The sequence below is a fragment of the Osmerus eperlanus genome, chromosome 16, assembly GCF_963692335.1.
Source record: "Osmerus eperlanus chromosome 16, fOsmEpe2.1, whole genome shotgun sequence".
NCBI classification, from domain to species: Eukaryota; Metazoa; Chordata; class Actinopteri; order Osmeriformes; family Osmeridae; genus Osmerus; species Osmerus eperlanus.
In genome coordinates this window covers 13327234-13348788 of record NC_085033.1, presented here as the reverse complement: position 1 = coordinate 13348788, position 21555 = coordinate 13327234, and the positions used below count along the sequence as shown (strand labels likewise).

Genomic DNA, 21555 nt, shown 5'->3' with positions numbered 1-21555 from the left:
GATGATGAAGCATTTGAGAGATTCCTTGACCCCCTTTGCACTGTAGCTTACTGTTTTAGAAAGTCATCCCAAATGCTTTCATAACACACAGAAAGCCCCTAAGGCAAAAGCTGTCCACAATTCAAATACCAACTCCTCCATGCATATATACATGATCCACCACACATCTAACAACCCAGTCCCCGTTCACCAACACAACTAACACAACCAATCCACAACAGTCAAAGAGACTCGCACAATCTGCCAGATTGCATCACTGATCACAAGTCACAACACACTGTCACCAACAGACTGCCAATGTGCATAGTCGCTTAATTCTCACAATTGTTCTCGAGATGTCCTTGTGCGTGTATACTTACAGCAGATGCCTACCCTACTATTTAAATGCCACCCGACCCCCCCCCCCCCCCCCCCAAGTTCCTGGAGAGGTTTTCTGAGTGATCTTATCTTTAAACTATATAATTCCTGATTTGCACATTGTCCTCAAAACAGTCCATTCCAGCAGAGATCCAGCAGGCGGATAATTAGATAACAAGAAGATGAGTGTGAAGAGTGGCCGCCTGGGTAGACTTTCTGAGCGCTCATCAAAAGAAGCTTGATTTGTATAGTCATGTTGAGTACATTCCTTTGCCGTGGGAATATTGCATACCACATGCAGTGGTCTTCAACCCTGGTCCTCAGGGCCCACTGTCCTGTATGTTATAGATGTTTCCCTGCTCCAACATGCCTTATTCAAATGAATGGTCGTTATCAGGGTTTACAGGATCTATTGCATCCTGTCCACAATTATGTTTTTTTTTTAATTATGTTTTTAACCCTAACTTTTCTACACTTATTTACATCCCTTTAATGAGTCCATAAACTTTGAACGTACAAGCCGATTTGGCACAAACTGGAAGATTTCCCAGAGCTCACATCTCTTTCAATTCCACTATTTTGATCCCAAAATATCCCCATGACAACACGGCAAAGTCCAAAAGTGTTTCTTCCAGCCTCTTACTGATTTCTCAGAACATTCATACAGAGACAGCTTGGGGTCAGGGAGGCAAACTATTATTGACAATGTGTGTGTTAGTACATAGCACATCCTCAAGTGTTAATGTATCTCCTTCTGCTAACCCAACACCCTCTTTCCCTGCGGAACAGACATATAATTGGACTGCTTGGCTTGGATTGACAGGCCAAGGGATAGACATAAACATTTGAACGTGTGGTGTGCACAAATGTAAATTGTGTCAATATAAAGTGCCCTGCATTCTCGATGTTCTCCCTGAATTCAGTTAAAGAGCAAGCATTTTTTTTTTTTTTATTGCGACAGTTGACAGCCCTCAAGTTAACACTCCGGATCTCTACATATGCTACAAAAGAGACTGAGAATTAAAAGGAGGGGGAGAGGTTGTAGTGGAGACATCCAGATTGCAGCACGAGATGCTTTACACTCTTTCAGTTGGCAGGTTGACGCTTGGCAGCTGGGCCGCGCAGATATCTCTGCCCCAGCACCGCCTTCTCCTCCTGCAGGCAATGCTCCTGTCATGTTGATTCCACGAGGCCTCCAGGAGCTACTTTGGAGACGGAGACGACTGTGTCTTCAGTGTAACCTACTATAGGCAGCTTCGCAAAGGGGATGGATTTTTGGCCTATATTTCTAGTTATATGAGAGTCTGAAGTTTTGTAGTAGGAAAGAAACAAAAAATGTAATCGCTTTATGTCGGCCGATGAGTTATGTTTTCTCTGGCAGGATGACTTCACTGGAGGTGTTATTTCTGATCCATCTGCAAGTTAAATTGGGTAAAAAAAATTCTAAATATAAACGTTTGACTGAGAAAGCAAGAGCATTATTCTTTTGCCGTTCAAGACAAAATGCCAGACAGGCAGATCTTCTCCAGCTGCTTCTCACAATGCCTCCTCGGCATAGGGAGTTGTAAAAGTCTGCATGCACACTATCGCAAGATGAGGCCATTTCCAAATGTCAAGTGTTTGTGAAATAAATGTCAACTACCTTCGGGATGTGAAATCAAAGCTCCCCTTAGCCCGCACTCTAACCAGTGCAGTACAAATAGAAGCGTCTGGAGCGAAAGAAAAAAACATTGATTTTCTGGCCCAGCATGGGCAAGGGTAAAAGAAATATGAAAATCCTCGGGAGTCATGTTAAAGTGCTGAAACTGTTGTTGCCCTGATAAGTCGTCTCTAGAGCCCAGCCAGGAATAATCTATGCTATTGACGTGCTGTCAAATGCCAGTTATGCACAGTGAACACACAGGAAATTGACAAGGACAAGACATTTGACGATTGTTTTTGAACTGAAGAGAAACGGGGGTCCTGATTGAGAATATCTGAAATCAAATGTCTATTTTGATTGTGACCGATGTTGACCCATTTTCATTATCGTGATGAGCACTGTAAGTGACAAGTAGCCTAGTTTACTAAATTGTTTGAGTGGCAGCTACTTAGCTTGTGTAAACGTTGTATTACTATTGCTCTGCTGTTGTCTACTTTCCATATGCCCCATATCTACGTTGCTTTGTAATGTAACTGTTTACCTGTTGTACTGGTCTTTGCAAAAGCTATAGTGCAGGTGAAATTTGAAAGTTCTATAGTGAGAAAAGGTCAATGCCCAAACCATGTCTTCCCCTAAGATGCAAAGGCATAATGCACAACTGTGGCCGCTAAGATGCATGTTTCACCAAGATAAAGAAAAAATGTCATATGAACAAATTATCATATAGCTACTCGTGTAAGTTTTTCCCCCCTATCCTTAATGTGATTCAGCAGGCCTATCTCACGCCTCTTCTCCTCTAGTATCTTCTCCTCTCTATTGTGCACCCACCCCGATCCTCTCTGGGAAAAAATCCCATCTGACAGTCAGCAGTGTACACTGTGTTCCACAATGAGTCATTTGTTGCATTGTAACTTTTTATTTTTTTTCCCTTTGAAGCCCAACTTCACATTATAATACTCCTTTATGAGTTCACGATTTAATTAGCCTCCGGTACATAACAATACCAATGTTCTACCAATGTCCACATTTATTGACATGAACAACACCCGAAAAACACTTGAACTGACACATTGAATACCTTTAGGCCTATGTGTAATCTACCACCTTCAGATACAAGTGGCACCTCTATAGCTCACTGCCGGCCGGGCAGGCGGTCCAAAAAAAACATAGGTCGCGGCTATTGCAAATTTGTGCTTGTTACACTCTTAAGTAATTGTAACAAAGTAGTTGCCTAACTTTGCACTTGCTGACGTAAATCTCACCATATGGTTTCTATGGTACACAATTTAGTTTGGAGAAGTTGGAGTGTTCGTACAACAACGCGGACAGTGTCTTTTTACGTAAGTTATTGATCCTTCTAAATATCTGTTCTCCAATTTAGTTTCACTTGTTGAAAATTACATCACTAAACCGCTCCGAAAAATCTGAAACATTTCTTAAAGGGATAGTACCCTTTTTTAATTCAACACCCACAGTGCAGTACCCTGGGAGGGCCGACCATGTTAGTTCCTGGAGCGCAGTTGACCGGCAGAATTTCCTTCCGACCACAATCCAGCACACCTAATTAGCTGATTGACAATTTGAATCAGGTTCATAACAACTTGAGCTGGAGTGAAAACCTAAAGGAGGGCAGATCTCCTGGATCAGGGTTTGACAGCCCTGGGCTGAGATACTGAAACTGCTGATGGGGATATCGTGTACTGTTCCAAGCTACTGTAGACAGAGCGTTAGACCTTATGCTCTGGGGTACCGTCGCTCTGGGATAAAAAGAAAGAATATGGTATAGTGCTCACCCACTTTATCTGGAAGCTAGTGAGACCAGCTCCACCATGTGGGTGGAATTATTTAATAATTTAGTTATTTGGCTGGTCCCTATAACCAATAACGTGCTCTGTGGGAAAAGTGGGAGTTGTGTGAAAATCATTATGTAACTATGGAAAGATTGTTAGTTTTTTTTAACCTCCCATTTACACATACTGTAAAACCATTCCACCTTTCTAGCTCTCTTATTGCATTTAGACATTTAGTCATTTAGCATACGCTCTTATCCAGAGCGACTTACAGTAAGTACAGGGACATTCCCCCGAGGCAAGTAGGGTGAAGTGCCTTGCCCAAGGACACAACGTCAGTTGGCATGACCGGGAATCGAACTGGCAACCTTCGGATTACTAGTCCGACTCCCTCACCGCTCAGCCACCTGACTCCAATTGTTGTTATTGCTCATAGCTTCTACACAGTACCCTCCCAAGGAGGCATAATATGTTACACAAGAGCTGGATCTCTCTTCCTCCCACATGCGCCTTTGAAGTGCAGACGGTAGCCTTTGACAGAACTTCTCTTCTTGTGTGTGTGTGTGTGTGTGTCATTTGTTTACCAGTGTGCAAACATGCCTATGTGCATGCATGTAAATAATAATGTTCGGAGGCAGCAAGAACATGTGTGTGCATAATTGTATGTGCGTTTGTGCGTGAGTTCTCAGATACATAGCACATACTGTAGCTGGTTATGCAATCCAAATTTATCACGGCCCCTCTCAAGTGTATTTTGGGATTCGGGAGATTTCAGGGGCTGATTTGTGCTCACATCACACCTCGCTTTTAGGGTAGCGATACATTTGGAGGAGTTGAGTTAGGTGAGGTTCACACTTTATAACACTGTGAAATGCATCAAAAGAGTTTTTTTCACTCTTTTTGTTTAAGGATTGCAGTGTGGCAAATTACTTTCTCCATCAGTCATGCCACTGACAGCTCTTCCTTTTCCGGAGGCACCATATTTCAGCATTTAGAAAATATGTCTAGAGGCATGACCATTATCAAGTCCATTATGGCCCCCCCTCCCAACCCACCACACAATGTATGCTTTGAAAAAAGTCCCTTTTCTGGTTCTCTAGTTGTATTGGTACCATCCCTCATTTCTAAATCTAAGGGATAACCTGTTCCCAGATTAAAGCCATGCTCCATCCTCTCCCTTAAATCACAGTAGAGCCCATTCTTCTGTTTGGAAATCCCACAGGCCAGTGTAGGGGATCATCAGACTCAATGAGAAACCCATTGAGGGCAGACATATAGTGTGTTTATAGTGTGTCACGAGCATAGTCCTGAACAGTCAATTATTGTTGGAAGTCATAACATTTGTCAGGGTTACGATCTCTTTCATTTCAGACCTACAAATTCAGAGCATGCATCCAATATAATATTTTTGACCTACTGTATTTATTCAGCTGTAGAGTTACTGTTGATTCAAGTCATTAGTGCCAGCCCTCCAAGCACATCCCAGATTATAAATTGATTTATCTTAATAAAATACACAGGTAAATCAATTAAAGTAAAAAAGTACAGTCTTTTTATGGAGGACATCTGCTGTGCAATTCAGTCATCAGATAAGTAATTTGTCAAGGTAAGATAGAATGAATTACATGGGTTGTGCCCTGGTCATTCATACAAATAAAACTCTGCTCTTTCATGTTTATGTCTTTGCTAAATAGCTTAACATGACTTGGCAACAACTAAATCTTTTTAAACCAAGTCAGTAATAGGATGTGCCACTGTATTTGAGTGAACACTGTTTTCCCTTATTGTGCATTTGTATATCTCTTTGCAGATGCACTGTGGTAGATTAATGCAAAAATAGGATAATTTCTCTGGTGGGGATGGTGTTCAACATGTCAGTCAGTAGGTTTTAACAGATGCTAGAGATGCCATCTGTGGGACGAAAGCTTTTAATCACAGATAAGTCCAATGGACTGTGTAGCAAAGGGCCTTAAGGGCTTAAAAATCTTTCGAGTACTTTCACACACTGTTGACTGTGTTGATTTTTAAAATTCAACTACATTGAAATCCCATATTTCTAAAGAGAAAGGTTCAACCCTTACAGGTTCAAGTCTTAATGAGGGTGAATGTCTTGAACTGCAGATTACATCTTGAGTCTCACTGACCCACAATGCCTTCCTGCCAGGCTGACAAGGAGTCAGGTGGCTGAGCGGTTATGGAATTGGGCTAGTAATCAGAAGGTTGCTGGTTCGATTCCCGGCAATGCAAAATGACGTTGTGTCCTTGGAAAAGGCACTTCACCCTACTTGCCTCTGGGGAATTTCCCTGTACTTACTGTAAGTCGCTCTGGATAAGAGCGTCTGCTGAATGACTAAATGTAGATCGTCTCCAGTGCCAGTGTTCTTGACTCTTGACTTGCTTGAGAGCACTGGATGGCCACAAGTCCACTGTGAAGAAAAGCAACAGTTTTGCAGCTGAAACTGTGAAGTGGCTGAAAAGAAACATTGAAGGTGACAGGGTAAGCCTTGGGGTGACAGGCTAAGCCTAAACTGAGGGTGAAAGCTGCTCATAACGTTAAATTAATTAAATCACTGAATCAACCGTTTTGTGAGCGTTTCATTGGTAGCCTATCATACAAACCTTAACGTTATTGTATAGCCTACTGTTACTACTGTAACAACAATTTTGAATGGAACTTTGTATTTTTATTTGATTTTAATGACTTCATATCATTTACCACCTTCATAAATAACTATTGAGAGGTAGGCTATTCTTTTCAGCTATTTTCTGTGGATTACCATGCATGAGGTTTTGGGTTTGGAAGGCTCGTGTCCAATCAACGGCAACAAGAGAAAAAAGACAAACTCCCACTGTATGCTACATTCCTAATTTTATGGGAGGGACGATTTTGACTATTCTAAAATCAAATAACACCCTGCGTGTGTTCAATTACAATAAATTAAATACTGGATTTGTTCAAATAAAATATTGATTCGTTTTTTTTGCTCCAACGTTTTACCAGCCAACTCAGGACTTCTGAATGTAGGCTATACCTTGCAAAAGAGGTTTCGAATAAACTACAGTACTTCCGTGTTAGCTGTCAACGTAAAGCAGCCCTATTACAGGAAGCAGTAATCTTTAGGGGTTAATCCTCGCAGTTTACAGGTATTTGACATCAAAGCCATCGAATCTTACAGTAAATTGTGTCGCTTAACAACGTAGTCTAAACTAAAACTGATGATTGGGTGGCAAGCGAACAAAGCGAATCTATTATTTTACATTGATAGTCTGTTTTTCAGGGTGCCAGATTGAAGGTGCTGTTGTAGAGTAACCACGACTCTCTCGAGTACACATTGACTCAACCTGAATGTGCAATGAAAACGTTGACAGTCGAGTTTAAATGTATGATTTAATATTGCAGTGTCCTTGGTCGACCCGATTCCAATGCCATATGTGGAAGTGAAGGAGCGAAGACTTGGGGGAACACGGACGATAGAAGCTACATGTAGCTAACTACAGACTAATACTCGCTACCCACGTCAGAGGAACTGCGGTACATTAGCCGAAGAATGCCAGCGGGTAAGCGTTGATTGTTTCAGAAGAATGTCAACCGAATGGCTTATATGTCTTGTCGATGGGGCTCGTCAAACTCTGTAATTCACAACCAGTCAGTCATTAGCCTACGTTCATCAGGCTGTTTTCCAAAGGTATTTAAAATGCCAGCGCCAATATCCTCAATATGTACCTAAGTGACATGATACATGGTTCACCAGGGAAATCCTCTGTCAATATTCTTACATGAAAGGCCGATGTACGCGTTTTCGAGTGGCAGACCGCAAGATGAAAAGAACTGATAGCCAGAAACATGTGCAAAACAAAACGATTATCATGACTTTGTCAACAACGTGTCATCCGTTTTGAGAAGGGGATGGGTGTAAGAAATGTCATGATATTTAGGTAAAGGCTGCAAATGTTCTCTATGTTAGGGTCTTGCTGATCCTACCTGTGTCCTATTGACAGTTGTTAGCTCAGGGCAGTGAAGATCATTAGAGATAAGCTGCTAAAGTCATGGTCATGGATTGACAGAGTTTACACGACATTAATAGGCTACGTTATTTCTTTTGCCTGACTATAAACAAACACAAATTTGTTATATTCATTAAATTCGTATCCTATTGTAACAGAATTACCTACATTTTTCACACCATATAAGGTAAATATATTGTAACTTGAAGACTTTACTTGAGGTAAGCTATTTAACTGACAGTTGATCAGTTGTTCACCAATATCTGCCTATACTTTTGGGATGAACATTAGCATCTGTCTGTGTTAAACTAGTGAAATTGATTGTCATCTTATTCAGAAGGCATCTTATCTCTCTATGAAATACCACTGTGTTGCTATTAGCATCTTCGACATATCACCTCAACAACACTGTTTACAGTGCAAACACCACTCCTGCCATCTATGCCACCCAAACCCAAGCACTTTGATGTGTGAGTTTGACCAATCTAGCATGATTACATACAGTATGAAGTGACACCCAAGCAACTCTGGACCACAAATAGGCTACCCCAAGGTAAATCTGCTGTGATTAGCATGTAATTAGATGCCAGACATAGATTTTTTTTTATAGATTGCACAGCAAGATGCGTGTTTGCCTAATAGAGACAGGAATAGAAGGCACATAGGCTTATGCATCCGAACAAGAGATGAAACCTACATAAGCTCACAACTTTTGCTGCCACTATTATTAGCAACAGAGCCTCGTGAGTGTGTTTAATAGAAACATCTCACCATGCTGTGGTCTCGGGCTCTCATTATCACTGAAAGCATTAACCACCTCAATTAAGTAATTATGCAGGACGAAACCATCCCCATCGCGTTCGCCAAGACTTGACTGGAGACGAGTTGTTTTCCTCCAGAGCTTCAGATTTTGTTTTTGCGGTGTTGTGTTTGGTTGTTTGGCTTTGTGAGCCTTTTTATGTCGTGTTGGGGAGTCAGGTGGCTGAGTGGTGAGGGAATCGGGCTAGTAATCTGAAGGTTGCCAGTTCGATTCCTGGTCATGCCAACTGACGTTGTGTCCTTGGGCAAGGCACTTCACCCTAATTGCCTCGGGGGAATGTCCCTGTACTTACTGTAAGTCGCTCTGGATAAGAGCGTCTGCTAAATGACTAAATGTAAATGTGTCCCGCATGTAGCCTGCTCTATAGAGGGCTTTGTGTGTGCCCGGTTTCGAACGTAATTGCTTTTCAGACCTTCATAGGACATTGAAGACTGATACAGCAAAGACGAGCAATCGGATTGTTCTTTTTATCTGTCACGTTCTCTCACGTACCATTTGCCAGTAATACTGGTTTATGTGGGATGTACACAAGGTGGGCTGACTGGGCTGTTATATCAAATACATTTTCAGTCAAGCAGAGATGTAGAATTAGGCTTTTCTGTCGTGTTTTTCAATCTCAGTACAGTACCACACAAGATACGTCGCAAAATAAACAGCACTCTCTTCGTCTGCCTAAGCTTGCCTTGCATATACAACGTTTTCCTCTTTGTCTAGTGTCTAGTGTTACTTCTTTGAGTGCATATTTTTCTGTGTTACAGTGTAGATAAAGACAATACAGACGTCCTTGTGAATTGAAACGAGATGAGGAGTAGAGATGAGACGCAGAGAGACTTCGTCTTCCAGAGGAAGGACAGGATTCCTCCTCGTCTCCCTCAACCCCGTCTTACTTTGAGATGCTCACTGTGTCGATCAGAGCGATTTTAAAAAGCCATTTCTACAGCGCGGGGGGCCCCGTGTTTGGATTCAGATGTAAATAGTAATTTGTCTGTGGCGATATTATAGGTGTGTACATTCGAGATTGTTCTTCCGTATTGTTCCTGTTTGTGTGTTTTTGTTGTTGTTGTGGCAGTCATTTGAATTCGCTGCAGAGGAAGGCATGCTAGGCGAGGATTTGGCCTCGCTAAATATAACTTCAAAGGCTGTTCTGTGTTTCGTGTCGAGTTGTTTCTTTTTCGGAATGTGTCTTTTATCTTGAAGCGATTGTTGTGTGGGATTCCATTTTTCACCCCCTTTGTAGAATTCTCTGTTTTTTGGGGATTTCACACTTTCGGCTCGGCCTGTTTTGTAATGAGATCGTCGAGCTCGAATGTGAGATTTCATTTGTTTTTTGCCTCACTCCGAGATCACAGTGCGTTCCAAAGAGAAGAATGATGAGGAAGGCAAGGCAGGGGTGAGGTGTGACACATTAGGCTAAACCGTGTAGGCCAACATCGCTGGCCTACACGTGAGCACAACATCTGCTCACAGGCCTGCGAGATTAATTGGTTGTAGCGAAATCACCGCAAGCAAATAGCTGGTGCTATTTTATGTTTTATTGACTTTTCACCAAGAGGGTGATCAATAATTGCTGAAAACGAGCCTCACCCCTCTAGTACCAGTTGTGCAAGCATTGTAACGAGTGGCCTCTGTAGCTACGTGTCTGGATATTTCTAGTGACTGGCAAAGAGCAACCTGCTGATTGACAGCTCAGGTGTGACTCACTGGCTGACTTGAGGGTGTGGTTAAATTATTGACTCACTGCAACCTCACCTTTTGCCTGGATGCCAAACACTGGCTGCGCTGTTACTCCCCCCTCTCCCATCACAGGATGCAGGGGGCTTCTCTCTCTGCTTGTTGGAGCCCTGCTCTTGGAAGGGGTTTAGGAAGGGCCTTAGACCATATTGAGTCCACAGTGGGCCTGTCTTCGAGGAGAGAAGCTCTAAGAGTATCACCGTGGACTGTCTAATGAATGGCTTGTTGGATGAGCTGTGCTAGTTTGCTCAAGGTCGAGGTCTGCTTAAGCCACCTGTTTTTTCTTGCTCCTCTCCAATGTACAGTATGTGCGCACAACACGCACACACACACACACACACTTCCACATGCAGTAGACAGCAGCTCACACAGCAGTGACACAGCAGGAACCTGAATTTGACACCACCTCCACTATTGCAGCATATAAATCCTAGTAATTCCTGGTAATTACACTTCAATTAGGATAATTAAAATACCTACAAATTACTTCATCAAGGCAGAGACAGGTTAGAAAACTTGCCACAGATTTAGCTCATTACTAAAAAGCATGCATTGTAATCAGGCAGCCCAGCATTGTGTGTGTGTGTGCTTGTGTGTACATACTCAAACACATGTATGTGTAGCTATCAAATCAAATCAAAATGTATTTGTATAGCCCTTTTTACACGCAAGCATGTCACAGAGGGCTTCACATACGCCCATAGAACTGCCCCTCAACCAACTTAAACCCTCAAGGAAGACAAGGAAAAACTCACTGCAGGAGAAAAAATGGAAGAAACCTTGGGAGGAGCAATTCAGTGAGGGATCCCCTCCTCCAGAGACGGTTGGTGAAAGAGAGTAGCAGAACACAGGCTTAACATGTCATGTGTGTGTGTGTGTTTAGCCTTGCATTCGCAGCTGTCCAAGACGCCATTGAGCGTGTGATCCTATGGCTGGCTAAGCTCAGACTAAGCCTAGCTGGCCTGCCTGACGTGCTGCAGTGTTGTATACCTGTGCTGCTCAGCACTTCTGCTGTGAGTGAGGGGAAACGAAAGCACCGCAAGGTCATAGATGAGACTGTGAATGCGAGAGAGGGAGTGAGAGAGAGAGAGGGAGAGAGAGTGAAAGAGAGAGAGAGAGAGAGAGAGCTGGAGGCGTAGGTGCACCAGCCAGGGCCTTCTGTGAATCGTCCCTAGCCCCGAGCCACTCACCACTGCCTCTCAACAAGATGGATTCGGAGAACAACGACTCCGGTAGGGGTGCCTTTTGCAATTTGTGCCCATGCCTGCGGATGTGCCTGTGACGGTGCATGCGTGTGTGTGGGGGGGGGGGGTTTGTGTGTGTGTGTCTGTCTGTGTGTGGGGGTGTATTTGTGTGCATGCGTGTGTGGGTATGAGAGTGTGTGTGTGTGTGTGCGTGTGTGTGTGTGTGTGTGTGTGAGAGAGAGGGCGGGAAGGAGAGCATGATGGAGTGGGAGCAGGTGAGGCGAGCCCTCCTTTGTTTACATGACTCGGTATTAGGCTGTGCAATCGCTATGAATGCCACCATTGATCTGGCTGCTTACTAAACATGCCAGCCAGCCCCTTTGTAGCCCCCAACCCCAATCCGTCTTCCTGATTGGCTCTCCTGTGGACCACTGTTGTGACAGTTGTAAATGATTCGTCAGGGAACGTAGATTCAGTAATAAGATGGTTCACTCTGCCAAGTCAGTCACAGAAGACAAAGTTCTTCTGCTGTTTAGGGGTGTCAGGTGGCTGAGCGGTTAGGGAATCGGGCTAGTAATCAGAAGGTTGCCGGTTCGATTCTGGCTGTGCCAATGACGTTGTGTCCTTGGGCAAGGCACTTCCCCCAAATGTTTACATTTTCCTGGTGAATTAATCTGATGTTTCCTCCTCTGTGTTTTCTAGATACTGCATTTTCTACCCAGACCAAAAATATGATTAATTATCATGAGGTTATCAAAATAAATGAATGGGTTATAATGGGTATTACTGGAGAAAAAATAAGATATGCATCAAAACCATTAAGCAGTTTTTGTAGAACCATGATGTCATATTTGTTTTGGTTGCGGTGTGTGAGTCATTGAGGTACTTAGCTGCCCTGGTGTTTTAGACTGCAGATGTGTGATTGGCTGTTGGGTTACTGCAGATGTGTGATTGGCTGTTGGGTTACTGCAGATGTGTGATTGGCTGTTGGGTTACTGCATAAAACTTCTCTGAAGCGTGAGGTCGTCCTCTTGTCTTTCATGCTCAATTTCCCCTCCTGCCCCCCTCTAACACATGCGCCTGGCTCGTACACGCGCACACACACACACACGTGCGCACACACACAGTCTCTCTCTCTCTCTCTCTCTCTCTCTCTCTCTCTCTCTCTCTCTCTCTCTCTCTCTCTCTCTCTCTCTCTCTCTCTCTCTCTCTCTCTCTCTCTCTCTCTCTCTCCATATCTCCCTCTCTCTCTCTCCATATCTCCCTCTCTCCATATATCTCTCTCTCTGTCCTTCTCTCTCTATACCCCACATGTGAAAGCACAGTGACCACTGCAGCCAGCCAGCCAGGCAGAGCTGAGTGGATGAAGACCCTCCTGTCGCTCTACCACCCGCCCGTCTCGGTCAACAGCATAACTCGTACAGCTGCATCAAACCTTCAGCCCTACTAATAAACCAGACAGATGAGCTGAAGTGTGCCTTCCCCACCATCCCAGCAAAATCTTTATGAGAGCATAAATGACCGGGCTTTTAATCTCTTTCGCTTTAATTATGAATATTTGAAATCGTAGTCTGGTGGGGGAAAGATGGCTGGCGGTTGAGAATCAATAAGGACCGACGGCGCTGTGGTGGAGCCAGAGAAGCACTCTGTTATGAAGCCTTGTGTTTAGGACCCGCCGACATGCTGAGTGATTGGTTTGCATAACTCATTGCACGTGGTGACAAAGGAGCTGCCATGGTGTTGATTATGGAGGCTGATGGAAAAATCTGACGGATTAAAAGGTTTTGGGCTTTTAGCTCCGCCCCCGTATCACTGCCCAATAATGTGATTGGTTAGGCCTCATCTTCACCCAGACCTGTCCGCTGGGTCACACCGCGCATAGATGCAGCGTAACGACTTAAGGGAAGTTACACCAGTACTGTCCGATCTTTGTTGTTCATATGCTCTGCATTTGGATAAAAGTGTCTGGATAAAAATGTCAAAATGTAACCTGATATGTAGTTTAAAAAAGGATTGAGAAGACAGTTATTGTTAATGAAGAAGGTAGGGAATGGGAGGAAAAGTTTCCTCTGCGGTCCTGCGGAGGTGTGCGTTAGCTTGAGAGGTGTGCGCTAGCTCGAGAGGTGTGCGCTAGCTCGAGAGGTGTGCGCTAGCTCGGGAGGTGTGCGCTAGCTCGGGAGGTGTGCGCTAGCTCGGGAGGTGTGCGCTAGCTCGGGAGGTGTGCGCTAGCTCGGGAGGTGTGCGCTAGCTCGGGAGGTGTGCGCTAGCTCGGGAGGTGTGCGCTAGCTCGGGAGGTGTGCGCTAGCTCGGGAGGTGTGCGCTAGCTCGGGAGGTGTGCGCTAGCTCGAGAGGTGTGCGCTAGCTCGGGAGGTGTGCTCTAGCTCGAGAGGTGTGCGCTAACTTGGGAGGTGTGCGCTAGCTCGAGAGGTGTGCACTAGCTCGAGAGGTGTGCACTAGCTCGAGAGGTGTGCGCTAGCTCGAGAGGTGTGCGCTAGCTCGAGAGGTGTGCGCCAGCTCGAGAGAGGTGCGGCCTTGCCAAAGGTCCCAGCCCTTGGAAAACGTGTGGCAACTCCAGTAGTCAACCGTAGGATTGATTAGTGAAAGACCCAAGTACTTTGACTAATGTAATTCAGTTGGCAAGGCTAGTGAATTTGATTACTGATATAGATTCATTTTGATTCAGTCACAGTGATTGCTCTCACTTCAGCAACACCAGAAACGAGTCTTTCACTGTGGAACATGGGTACACAGTCTCCAGACTTATGGTTCTGAAAATAAGCGATAACGATGATGATCCCATTATTCACGACCCTTTGAAGAGTCTAGAATTGCAGTGGCCATGTGTAAAGAAGCAAAAAACTTTTTTCTCCTCTTTTCACACACTGTTCTTTGTGGATTTGAGGAACAGAACGTTTTGTAGTCCGTCAGACTATTAGATGGGTTTGATGTTGCCAGCAGGGGGCCAACCCCTCATGGTCTCTCAGTTTCACCCTTGTTATGAACCCACATTAAACTGAAGGCCCGAAATGAAAGCCATCTTTGATGGTGTATTGGTGTCATCGATGCTGCTATGGGGCTGACCCCATTTGAAATTGTTTTTTTTTCACGGCAGAAACCTCTCTTGTGTCAATTACTTTGGGGTCTTCCACTTAAATTGTTTTGGCAGTACTCACTGCCTATAACTTGAAGCTTTTTGCTCAGATATGAAATTGTATTTCACTCTCGAAACATAAACAATATGCATTAAAAAAACGGATGCTTTGTCCCCCCTTGTTTCCTCGTCGGAAGCCATTTCTTAATGGTTTTACGTCTGAAGAATGGTTCCCTTGCTGAAAGGAAGTAAAATAGATTTCTAACCCCTCCCCTCAACCAAAGCACCCTCTGAGAGAACGTGAGTGAGCTGTGTGTCCAGGATCTAAAGCAAATCACTAGGCCTTGACATTTTAATATGGTCATCAGGGATAATGGGGTCTGGGAGGCACATAAAGCAGGAACATGGCTGCCTTGCTGAATGTCCATGATGGACTGTATATTTCCTTTTATGGTTTTCCTGTTTGAAATGTGACCCGTTTTAAAGTTGATGTTTATGTTTTGTTATTTAAGTTATGATGACAATTTCGGTTTGATCAATGTTATGATCATCACTCACATAATGCCATAAAAACCGCTATTGTAATGCCTCCACCAGATGCAAATAATGGCATTCCAGTTAGAAGGTCGTTTGTTCTATTCAGTGTAATTATGTTGTTATGAATAAAACATTGAGATAATGTATGACACTGATATTTATAGCAGTTGGTGAAGCTCATGCTGACAGTTTGGGTGGAACATACAGTAACACCCAGAGCCTATCTGACGATTTCATTGACATCTTCTGGCTTGTTAAGGTGTTCATTAAGGTGCGCTGTGCCTCTGTGCCTGAAACACCCACCGCTGTTTGAGTGAGCAACTCTAGGGCTATTCATTAGCTCGCTATCTCATCACACATGCACACTCGCCCTGAGTCGAATCAAACGTGCCCAGCACCCCTTCAACCTGCGATATGAGAAGAAATGTCATTATCACCAACCAGCTCTCCTCACAACTCCTCTGCCTAACCCTACCCCTGCTGATAATGAAAAGCTTTGGGTTTGGAAATTACCATTGCTTTGAACATTTGCATTCATTATGCTAGATTGGTTCAGTCCAACACCTATTTGACAGGAATTTGTATCTCAAGCCAGTGTCTGCAGGTCTATGGTAGAATTGACACCTCCAAGACAATACCATGATGGAAATGTCATCCAAAGTAATTACGTAGTATCAGTTATACATCAGTATTTAATTTTTCAGTGTGTGCGGGTGCCCCCAAACAATCACTGTTCATGCTTTCTGGATTATCCACCATGCATGTCAGTGTTTCCCCTAGGTTTACTGCTTTGGGGGGGGGGTTATTTAAAAAATTAAATAACTATATATATACATACATACATAATGGTAGGGGAAACACTGCATGTATACACATACCCTAATGAAGTTGTCTATGATTAATTGTAATATTGAATTACCAAACATGTAGGCCTGGTAAAACCTTTTTGAAAGGTTTTACCAGAGACTTTTTAAACATGAGGATCTGTACTTCTACTTGAGTGAAGGATGTGTGTACTTTTGCCATATCTGATGAGTGGAAGCCTATGCCAGTTGTTCAGGCCAGTCATGGGCTCTGCCATAGTAAGTAGTACTGCCCCTGGTGACAACCTTCTCTTATATGGATCTCTTTTCTAGTTTTGACAGGGACGGCAGAAGGAGTCATAGGTCTGCTGACAAGGAGAATAGTCATATCTGTCAATTGTTTGTGAGATTTGTTTTACAGGTAGACACAAACGAAATGTGGATTACGAACTTGATAGGACAGTAGATGCACCTACAGTACCTATCATCAACAGAAATGACCCATTTCCTTCTGGGGGCCAAAATAAGGACTACATGTCTTTATTTAAAGACATGTAGTTGATGGTAATGAGGTCAGGCAGGTAATTGTGTCTGTGTGTAGCGCTCCACACGTACCCTGCTTCCGCTTAGTACAGGAGTTTTTCAGGGCCTGGTTTAGCTGCCTCTCTGTTGTGATCTGCTTGTTTAAACTTCCCAGTGGGCTGCGAGCGGCCACGCACCACCACTTGATCGATGCCCTTTCCCGGCTCTTTAGAGATTCATAGTCTGGAGGTGGAGCATGTGGGAGACAAAGAGAAAGGGAGAAAAGAGCGATATATTGGGCTCATTTGTCACCAGGCAGGCTTCCTCCCCTCCCTCTCCCCTCCCTCCTTCCCTCGCTCTGCTACCCGTGGTTGATCTCTCCCTAGCGGAGCTTGTAATTCCTTCCGAGATGGATGGGACTGCAGTGCAATCATTCCCCGCCGGCGTGGTGGATATCCCGGGGTCAGCCTTTGGAGTTGTTTTGCATGGCTCTTAGCTTTAGCTACCCCTCTGTGCCACCTTGATGGAACAGCTGGGTAGGAGAATGGCTTCTCTTTAATGTGTTTGAAGTCTGAAGTGTCGTGGGGGCAAAGATGTCTGGTCGTTCCAGACTCGTCTTTTTTGTTTAACCCCTGTTGATAGTTCACGGCTTCCACGTCGATCCTAATTTGTACGTGGAAGGCGTTACTCTTTTTGTATTGGTGGATCCCTCCCTGTCCCCTCTCTTCTACTACCCTTTAAGCTACAAAATAAAAAACATCCAATCCTTCAATGAATTATCCCCCCCCCAAAAAAAACAAACAAACCCTTGTCTGTCTCTCAGAAAAGATGCTTAACCAAGTGTTGTTTTCTGTCCATAGGTCTGTTAATTTTGTCATTGTTTTTTACGGCTCTGGAGGCGTTCAGTAAGTGAGACGTTATGATCCGTGCACGTGTCCGTCACGGCCCGGTGACTTCAGTCGAGGAACCGGCACGTCCTTTCTCCTCCGTGTCGCTGTGTTCTTTCCATCTGGGAAACGTGACCCCGGGGGATTGCAGCGGAATCAGGTTACGTTCCCACATTGTCTGACTCCCATGAATATTTAAATTAGAGCACAGCGTGATCCCACGCCTACGAAGATCTCCTTTAGAACTCCACATCTTCTCGTCTCGTTTGCGAAATGGCTGATGTCCCTCATAGATCTCCCAAGGTTAAATGTTTATAAACCAAGTGTTGCTGGGAAAAGAATCGTTCGAAATGAATGAATGACTCCCATTTTCCTGTGGAACCCCAGGAATAATGGTAATAGGCAAAAGGCTTTTGAATATTGTGTGTTTTTGCTCAGTAGCAAACACTAGCGCATTATCAGAGGTTATAGAAGTTCATTTGTAGTTACTTGGTAGAGAGACAGAAAGGAGACAGGCAAGACAGATAAATCATTGTCTGGAGTTATGTGAGAATTTACTTTCTTCAAGAAGCTCCCCTTACCCTGTAAACACACACACTGACAGAACTACACACAAACAAGCAAACCAATCACCAGAGAGCAGGCATGGGGTTGGTACTGTAAAACCAGGATTAGGCCTATCTGATAGAAGCGGACGTTTCAATGGTATTCTGCATTCATATTCAAGGACACCTTGAGATTTTCAATGTCCAGGAACAGTTGTCACCAGTCAGATTCCCCCTGCAACAGAGCATTGAACTTGGCAAAAATTCCAGCAGAGGAAAAACTTAAGACAGATAAATTGAGATATCTGTCTGACTAAAATTATACCGGAGCGACGTGGACTCCAGATTTATGGGCCATCATCTATTTTTTGCGTGTGGCCTTCAAGGTTCACCAACAGGGGTGGCTGTAAAGAGGTCATCTCCAAGATGGATGAGAAATGTGTCATGTTTTATGCAGTCGCACCATCCTATCCCTGCGGGGATGATAAATCTGTTGTAGTTTTAGCTTCCCAGTTGGTGTGATGGCTTTGGATGCTATGTACTCGATGCTATCTACGGTTTGATATATCAGTTCAATGTCATTCAAAAGATAAAGACGAATTATATCTTCATGTCAGTGAAAGTAAATAAAAGGCCGTTGATAGATAATGACAAAAAGAAACCAAAATATCTAGGATTATTTAACGGACCAATAAGTTTATCTTTTATGAAACCTCTTGAACTTTCTACAATTAGACATATTTCTTCTAACCGTAGTTCTCTTTTACTTTTAATCTCTCAGGGAAAAACACGGCATTAACTAATTGTTTATCACCAGTTTTTTCCCTCTAAGTCAGAAAGACAGGATGTCGATGTCTGTTAGTTGTGGTCTATTTTGCGGCCGTACTTTGAGGCTTTTGTTAGAAAGCAGTTGTTTCCCGGTAGAGTGGTATTGTGGCCGGGGGATGAAAACACACAGGGACTTTCATCTGGTTGTTAAAGGCCAGGGAATTAATCAGAGAGGTGGAGGACATTCTTTAATCTTGTAGATTACGTGCTCATGGATGGTTTAGGTGTAGATTAAAACGCACACAGCACACACACAGCAGTGGTTGGGTGTAATGTACAGTTTGGTGGGTGGTTGTCAAGGCCCTCACCCTCTGTCCACAAAACGGCCACACTGTTACGAGTCACGTCCTCAGAAACGCCACACTATCATACATGTAGTTCAAAAATCTCATTCTCTTGTTCAAGATTCAAGTGGAGTCCTTTATAAATTGGGGATGTACTATTTCTGTGTAATGTATTTTGTCAAATATATACAATTTGCAAACAACATGTAGCCTATGCAAGAGGACAAAGTAAAACAGCGAAAGGTGACAACTATATTTCATCTGTATGTCACTGTAGCTCAGGAAACTTTGTTGTGCTTTGTTATTGCCATTTAGCAGACGCTCTTATCCAGAGCGACTTACAGTAAGTACAGGGACATTCCCCCCAAGGCAAGTAGGGTGAAGTTCCTTGCCCAAGGACACAACGTCATTTTAGCACGGCCGGGAATCGAACCAACAACCTTTAATTAATAGCCCGACTCCCTAACCGCTCAGCCATCTGACTCCCTAACTACCCCTTACTCGGACTAACCCGAGGACTTTGTCCAAGACCTGACCTGTTCTGTCACAGAATGTGTGCCTTTTAACTTAAAATATTATGTAACAAATCCGTTATACTAACCATTAAGACATGGAATAGAACTGACAAAACTATACCACCACCACCACTATCAAGTTTAACATTAGAGGTCGGACTGAAACCTTACCCGCCTTTCTAGTTCTTTCTCTTTCTAGGTATTTCTCTACCCCCCAAGTTGTATCACCTTATCCTCTCGATTGCTGTGCAGTGAGGTAGAGTAACCTGACCTGGGGCAGACACGGGCACAGATAACGAAGCAATACCGTCTCCCTTTCTCTCTGTCAGAATGGCTAATAATTACAGGTGTTGACAGACAGACGGTTTTGCTGGCGGCTCATTGGCGGAGCCTGCCCTCAGTCAGAGAAACCGACGTTCTAAAGTGCCGGGGGTGAGGAGGAGCTGGCGGAGAGCTGCTTGTGTAGGAGATGATCATCATAAAAACTGTGGCGACTCGGGTGTTTCGAGAAAGTTCACTGGAAGACCTTAGGCGAAGGGAACGTTTTTTTCCGTGTTCTTAGGGTTTACTCGTCTCCAAGGTGATTCTAGGTCTGTGGTATTTCCGTTAGAGAGGTGAAGAATTCACCCTCCCGTTCGGCTTTGTGGATGGATCTAACCTTCTGGAACCTTCAGGAACCTCAGTTTATTCAGGTTGCGACGCATCCCGGCTAGAACGCCACGTCCTCGGGAGTTTATTTGGTTCTGCGAACGTGGGTCGCCTGAGAGAACATCGTCTTTTCTTCGAGTCTTCTGTGGATCTGCCCGGAGTCTGATGGAGTCCTGTTGGGGGTCGTTCAGGAGGTCCGTCATGCGGAGGTACATACAGGTACCTCACACTGAGGCTGACGGGGCCTTCAACCACAGCAGAGGCTGGAACAGACCACCCGTCTGGAGGTTTGGTAGGTTTCAAACGAGCTGGTAGACCTTTTCTGATCACAGTGCAGCATGTGGGAAGGACTGGGAGGTGTCTGTGACTAAAGCAGACCTGTCGAGACCTGTGAAAATGTGAATGCTTGGCCATTTATTTTGAATTAACACATACTTACATTTACATTTAGTCATTTAGCTGACGCTCTTATCCAGAGCGACTTACAGTAAGTACAGGGACAAGGACACAACGTCATTTGGCATGGCCAGGAATCGAACCAACAACCTTCTGATTAATTGCCCGACTCCCTAACCGCTCAGCCATCTGACCCCCCCCACATACTCAGAGAAAACCTAAGTGTCTGTTTTTGAACTTCACGAAGATCTGTGACTTGAACAATGATCAGATTTTATGAGATGTTATCATTGTATTGCTGATTAGTTTTGGGTGTGTAACTCATGTATAACTCATTTAGGTAAACATCTCAGCCAATAACCAATATTTTAATTGAATACCTATGTTTTGTATGATCGTTATGAATCAGGCTTCAAGTATGCACTTCCATGCAGCACCAAAGATGTATCTCCACATTAGTAGTCCCAACCTCAGATCCATGTTTAAATCCAAGGGTGACCTTCGGCACACTTACTTCAAGCTACGTGAGTGTGGAGGAAAAATCATATTTGAAATGCACTTGGCCTCTCTACACCTCTCGACACCTCCCCAAACCGATCACATCTAATCTGTTTCTACAACAACAGATCAGGCTGGAGAAGTTAGACACTGTGTGTGTTGTCGATCGACCTAGTTGAAAGCGACTTGTCGATGTCTTGGTTTTTCTTTGTATGAAAGGATGTCTAAGGCATATTTATTTTGATGTTCACATACTTTACGATACTGTTGGCTGTGGTCAAGATTTTCTCCTTTCATGTGAAGATGATAAATCATGCAGCCCCCCCCCAGGGTGTGTTTGTGTTTAATCCTACAGGGTTTCATAATAGCCTTGTACAGGCTTCCATAGCTTGCTATGTTCACATGCAATGTTTCAGTCAGCAAAACAGAAACACCCAAATGTCATCTTTGGTGCAGGCACCATTTCACAAAC

The 21555-nt window shown here is 43.9% G+C and overlaps 1 protein-coding gene across 1 annotated transcript in view; it reads left to right on the top strand.

Moving 5' to 3' along the window:
• Positions 1-6948: 6948 nt before the first annotated feature.
• The window catches only part of efr3a (EFR3 homolog A (S. cerevisiae)), a 66084-nt gene continuing 51477 nt past the window's right edge, over positions 6949-21555 (top strand). The window contains exon 1 of the mRNA XM_062481586.1: positions 6949-7347. Coding sequence (XP_062337570.1) covers positions 7338-7347 — 10 coding nt within the window. The 5' untranslated portion in view covers positions 6949-7337. The remainder of the gene's footprint in view (positions 7348-21555) is intronic.